The sequence below is a fragment of the Lottia gigantea genome, assembly GCF_000327385.1.
Source record: "Lottia gigantea unplaced genomic scaffold LOTGIsca_48, whole genome shotgun sequence".
NCBI lineage: Eukaryota > Metazoa > Mollusca > Gastropoda > Lottiidae > Lottia > Lottia gigantea.
The window spans coordinates 1451431-1457475 of NW_008709663.1; the positions used below are offsets into that span (position 1 = coordinate 1451431).

Sequence of the window (6045 nt, forward strand, 5' to 3'; positions counted from 1 at the left end):
CATATATCCACACCCTCCAAACATCGAAAACTAAAACTTACCCAAATACTCAGCCCAATAAAGTTTTCTGAATTAGTTTTTAAGTGTGACTTCTGTAACAAGTTAAGCAGAGTTGCGTCCCATATACTTACTCTGGTACTACATGTTTTGCAATAAAATTAGTAAACGGAAAAGAAACGAATGGAGTTTTACGTCCTTCGCAGCTCGTCCTACCCGCATAATAAAATTAGAAAATCGTTGAGATGTACGTCGTACCTGTCTGTTAATCAGTCACGGTGATATTTAACATAAATATTATATGGACGAGGAAATGAAATGAGTTTTACGTCCTACTTTTCTGCGCCATGTGGGCTAAGGAAAACGGCTTAAGATACGAGGAGGGGCAGACTGGCTCTATGGGGGTAGTTTTTGTTATCAGTATACGCTGGAAACGAACGTTAACTTGTCATCTACCTACCTACCTCAATGGACTGGCGGGGGAGGGGGATGGGGTCAACTGAATTCAAAATGCGACATCTCTGTGACAAGATTCTCGTGGAGTGTCCGTGAAGGTTCTCCATTGAAAATATTTTCGAAAAATGGAATCGATTTTGGGGCATTCTGACTCATATTTAGGGATAAAGCCACTTATTTGTTAAAAATATAAAATGTAAAAAGTGAGAGTACATTTTGGGGTGCAAACCAGCACCCCTCCCACTTTTGAAAGATTTCAGCCACCTTTGTTGTTTCTTAAAAAATACAATCATGTTATGGGAAATTTATGTATTTTGGTAATTACTTTTTACATTTGATTAAAACGTGGTATTCCATCTTTAAACGATTGAATAACGGTATTGTAATACGGCCCTGTGAATGGTGATATACTCTAACGGTAGTGTGGTATATGGGTTATAACCCCAGTTCATATACCACACTTAGATAATATACAATAGTCGAGTTGAATTAAAGGGATATAGCGATATATTTAAAGACATAAATAATATTTTATTGTGCTGTCAGAATAGGCTTGATTTGTCTGTATTTTCACTACTAAAATGATAAATTACGGGAGAAAAATTCATCGCCGCACCTTGATAATTTCTACACTGCCATCTAGATTCTTATCACGTGATTAATTCACATCCTTTCATTGGACGAAACTCCTTATGGACCCCCTGCATGGTCAAAATCATAACAAGCTTGTCGTTTTGCAGCCAAAATGGCGAACCCGAGGAAGTTTAGCGAAAAAATAGCTTTACACAACCAAAAGCAGGCCGAGGAGACCGCAGCCTTTGAAGCTATTTTGAAGGAAGTAAATTGCGCGACGAAGGTAAGCTGTTTAGAGAATTACATCCGATATTTATTGTCTAAAATTGTCGCTAGAAAAGTCGTCGACTGTCGCTTCCGACACAATTTTCGTGAAATTTATTTCTGATGTAAAAATGATTTTTCTTGTATTTCAGCCACCCGTTTACCAGAAACAACATTTACCTATTGCTCAGAATTTAGGGGCATACCGAGGAGGATCTTTGCCAAATGTTAACCAGATCGGAACGAACCAGGGGATTGATTTGCAGGTAGGTTTGGAGTCAATTTGACATTGCCCTAATTTCTACTCAGTTTACCGTTGTAACAACATGGCGGCCAAATTTATTAGGTTACGTGATAATAGTCGAGAATCATCGTAAAAAATTTATGTCTTTTCCTTTCAGACTGCATTGCAACATTTGGAGGATATGAAAACTGGCAGACAGTTGCTGGGAGAAAGGTTCCATCGTGACAGACAGCGACAGAATCAAACACATCGTCGTGGAGTTAATGTTGGGGATAAGAGAGTATCCTTTTTAATTGATCTTACTCAATCAGGTGTCTGGATTAATCAGTGGTTAATTGGATTAGATTAGATTATCCAGTATCAATATTGTGATGATTATTAAGGATCAAGAAGCTTCCTAAGGAGTTCATGAATATTCATGAGGAAGTAGACAGGGTTAACAAGGTCAGCAGGTGTCAGACCACTAACAGGTTAGTGTTTTTTAGGGACTCGAATTTGATTTCCCACAAGTTGCATATTAAGCGTCAAACTTATTTGTAGGGTTTTGAAATCGATGTCATATCTTCATTTTGTTCAACTAAAGTATGTGGTTTCTCGAAATGATATTCTGAAATAATACACGCTGAAATTCTATATTTAACCCAGAAGAACAGCAGTCATTATTTTTTTGTGTTAATTCCACATCACATGACCCTTTAAGGGACTTAAAACAATGAATTATCAAGTAGTGGAGTAGACCTAAGACCTCCAGAGATGCTGATCAGAGGGCCTTACATAGAAAGTGTTTCCACTGAGAATTGTAGCAGCTTAGAGCTAGCTTTAATGCCGAACGTGTTGCGTTTACTCTGATTCTAACTAGTTCCCTGAACGATTTTAGCCTCAATCACAAAGTCTCATATTATTGAGAACTCATGATGTACAAGACTACTGTTTAGACCAGTAATAAATGCAATAGACCGGAAAGACCAGAATGCCCCCTATTGCCGAACGAGATAAAGTTGGCGTTTCCACTGAGTAAAGCGAAAGCCGGCTTTAAACTAGCTTTCAGTTGGCCCCCTATGAATTGCCGCATGCAACCGAGCAGCAATTTGCCCTGTGGAAACACACGAAAGCTAGCTTAAAGCCAGATTGAAGCCAGCTTTTTCCCTCAGTGACAACACAGTTATGCAAAGAGTTTCTCGTTCTGAGGAGACAATTCTCAGAGGACCTGTGTGTTTGAAGACTGAGGATCTGAGATTGTCATTTAGGAATCCAAAACATAAGTCATGTCTGTTCAGAGAGAGGGGAAATTTTTTCTCATTGCAAACAGCATGGCATTTTTTGACAGCTGCCTTTATTCCAGTTAACCCATGAAGGGTTGGTCAATTTGTTGTCTGGTGATGGATTTTGTTTTAAGAATATCAGTTCATGATGAGATCAAGAAAAGTTCTCTGTTTGGGTTTTGAGTAAATCGAAGCTAGTCCTGATAAAACTTCACCTACAGGCACACTGAATGGTGTTTCCAGTCTTCATTAGGTGAATCTGGTGCAGAAAATTAGACGTCATACCTGAAGAAATAAGTCCTTAATTTCAATCGCAGAATTTTCACACTTTGCTTTCATCATATCTCTCAAACTGTGAACAAACATTTTATTAATAATTAAAGTCTATTAGTGAAAGAAAGGCGTTAATCGATGGAAAGGGTAGACCATTATGGCAGGTGCTAAATAAAACCAGGGATAACTTGGTTTAACACATCTTAAACTCTATATGTACCTATAGTTTTAATTATACTGTATATTGTTTTTATGTGCTGGGTTCTGCCAATCGTGCCACAAAACGATGCATATAAAATACAAGAGTCAAGGTACATTACCGCTATGTGGTTATTAATTAACACTTTATCTTCAAGGTTTCTATATATATTAATTTATAATTTTGTAACTGTGATAATGTCGTTGATAGGAATGATTAACGTCCGCAGTTCTATAAATAGTTTGTAATAATTTCAGTCAGGTCAGTGATATCAGTTGATGAAGACCTCACTTTTTAATAACATAAAGAATATCGTCCAGTATCGATACACTTACCGTGACATGTTGGTCACAAATGACATTCTGTTAATAGCCAGTGGAGACCCCAGACTCCCGAGACTGGGGGTACAAATAGAGGGTGAGAGGATAATTGTCGCGGCTGGATTTAAAATGCGCAACTCTATGGAGGCGTCATGTTGCAAGCCTCTCAAAGAGTGTCTGAAATGGTTCTCCAAAAAAATTTAAAGGCCCAAAGAATTTCTGACAATTTTGAGTTACCAAAAACATATCAAAATCTATATCTGTTTGATTTGTACAAAGAATCAATATCTGCTGAACTGAAGAAGATTTTGCTGGGGCTTAATTCTCACTTGTTGGGCCCAGCCCCCACCCTAAGGACAAAAAGACTGTGATCTCAATCTATGATGGGATTGCATCCCAATAGCATGGCCTCCTTTTAAAAAAAGCTTTAATATATTGCACTACTTGCAGTAGTAGAGTATAAACAATAGATGTTCTGGAAGTATAAACACATTCTGTCTTGCAAGTGACATTGGCAGTATATTATAGTACAGAAATAGAGTTTTAAAACAATAAAATTTTTAAATATCGATAAAATATCTATATCTACCCACCCTCATCCATCATATCTCCATGGTAACACGTCAACATGCTAATTTCTTACATATTTTAGTTATCTTATTTCAATTTTGGTTTGTGGACTTGTGTTTGTTACCTTATATGGCATTGAAGTTCTCAGTTTTTATTCAGGAAGTTTCGAGTTTTATTTGATTTCTAGGATAGTAGAATAGCTCAGTCGGTAGCGAGTAAGATTGTCGTCTTCTAGAACAATGGAATAGCTCAGTCAGTAGTGAGTTGGATTGTCGTCTTCTAGAACAGTGGAATAGCTCAGTCGGTAGTGAGTTGGATTGTCGTCTTCTAGGACAGTGGAATAGCTCAGTCGGTAGCGAGTTGGATTGTGGTCTGCTAGGACAGTGGAATAGGCCAATCGGTAGCGAGTTAGATTGTCGTCTTCTAGAACAGTGGAATAGCTCAGTCAGTAGTGAGTTGGATTGTCGTCTTCTAGGACAGTGGAATAGATCAGTCGGTAGCGAGTTGCATTGTCGTCTTCTAGGACAGTGGAATAGCTCAGTTGGTAGCAAGTTGGATTGCCGTCTTCTAGGACAGTGGAATACCTCAGTCGGTAGCAAGTTGGATTGCTGTCTGCTAGGACAGTGGAATAGCTCAGTTGGTAGCAAGTTGGATTGCTGTCTGCTAGGACAGTGGAATACCTCAGTCGGTAGCGAGTTGCATTGCCGTCTTCTAGGACAGTGGAATAGCTCAGTTGGTAGCAAGTTGGATTGCCGTCTGCTAGGACAGTGGAATAGCTCAGTCAGTAGCGAGTTGGATTGTCGTCTTCTAGGACAGTGGAATAGCTCAGTTGGTAGAGAGTTAGATTGTCGTCTGCTAGGACAGTGGAAGAATAGCTCAGTCGGTAGCGAGTAAGATTGTAGTCTGCTAGGACAGTGGAATAGCTCAGTTGGTAGAGAGTTGGATTGTCGTCTGCTAGGACAGTGGAATACCTCAGTCGGTAGTGAGTTAGATTGTCGTCTGCTAGGACAGTGGAAGAATAGCTCAGTCGGTAGCGAGTAAGATTGTAGTCTGCTAGAACAGTGGAATAGCTCAGTTGGTAGCGAGTTGGATTGTAGTCTGCTAGGACAGTGGAATAGCTCAGTTGGTAGCGAGTTAGATTGTGGTCTGCTAGGACAGTGGAATACCTCAGTCGGTAGAGAGTTGGATTGGCGTCTGCTAGGACAGTGGAATACCTCAGTCGGTAGAGAGTTGGATTGGCGTCTGCTAGGACAGTGGAATAGCTCAGTCGGTAGCGAGTTGGATTGTCGTCTGCTAGGACAGTGGAATAGCTCGGTCAGTAGCGAGTTGGATTGGCGTCTGCTAGGACAGTGGAATAGCTCAGTCGGTAGCGAGTTGGATTGTCGTCTGCTAGGACAGTGGAATAGCTCGGTCAGTAGCGAGTTAGATTGTCGTCTGCTAGATCGGACGCACTTAAAACCTGACTGTGATGATTATGTAAAATGATGTAGAATAGTTATTCAGTTGAATTAAACATGAAAAAGGATGGTTGTTATTTGTTAAGTTGTTTGGTACTATGAGATTATATCTTCTTAGAGATACAATAAATTCTGATATTGTTTGAATTGTAATCCTCCCCGTTAAAAATTCTACAGTATTGTGTTGTGGTTTTGATTTGATTAGATTGTAGTTTTGTTCTTACATCTCTTGTTTTTAGTCTCTTTCTTGAAACTTTTAACTGAAACTGTTATTTTTGGCATGGGAATAATTCCAGACATATAGACATAAAGCAAGGAATTTATTGTTTGGGGGCCAAGTAATATCCAGAGAGGCAAGTAATATACCCAGAGAGACAATGATGTATGATCTAGTTGAAGAAGTGAAATTGGTTGGTTGTAAGACTTTTTT

At 39.2% G+C, this 6045-nt stretch overlaps 2 protein-coding genes across 2 annotated transcripts; one reads left to right on the plus strand and one right to left on the minus strand.

The window, feature by feature from the left end:
• Positions 1-1198: 1198 nt before the first annotated feature.
• LOTGIDRAFT_164941 (hypothetical protein) lies at positions 1199-1883 on the plus strand (the record flags this gene model as incomplete). Its single annotated transcript, XM_009061443.1, has 3 exons — positions 1199-1309; positions 1443-1556; positions 1692-1883. 3 exons carry the CDS (start codon positions 1199-1201, stop codon positions 1881-1883), a joined length of 417 nt encoding a protein of 138 aa, XP_009059691.1.
• A 2769-nt stretch (positions 1884-4652) lies between these two features.
• On the minus strand, positions 4653-5470 carry LOTGIDRAFT_84910 (hypothetical protein; the record flags this gene model as incomplete). The annotated part of the gene is made up of 2 exons (XM_009061383.1): positions 4653-5033; positions 5168-5470. Coding segments are annotated over 2 exons (684 nt in total), but the record flags the coding sequence as incomplete, so codon positions are not given.
• Positions 5471-6045: the final 575 nt, after the last annotated feature.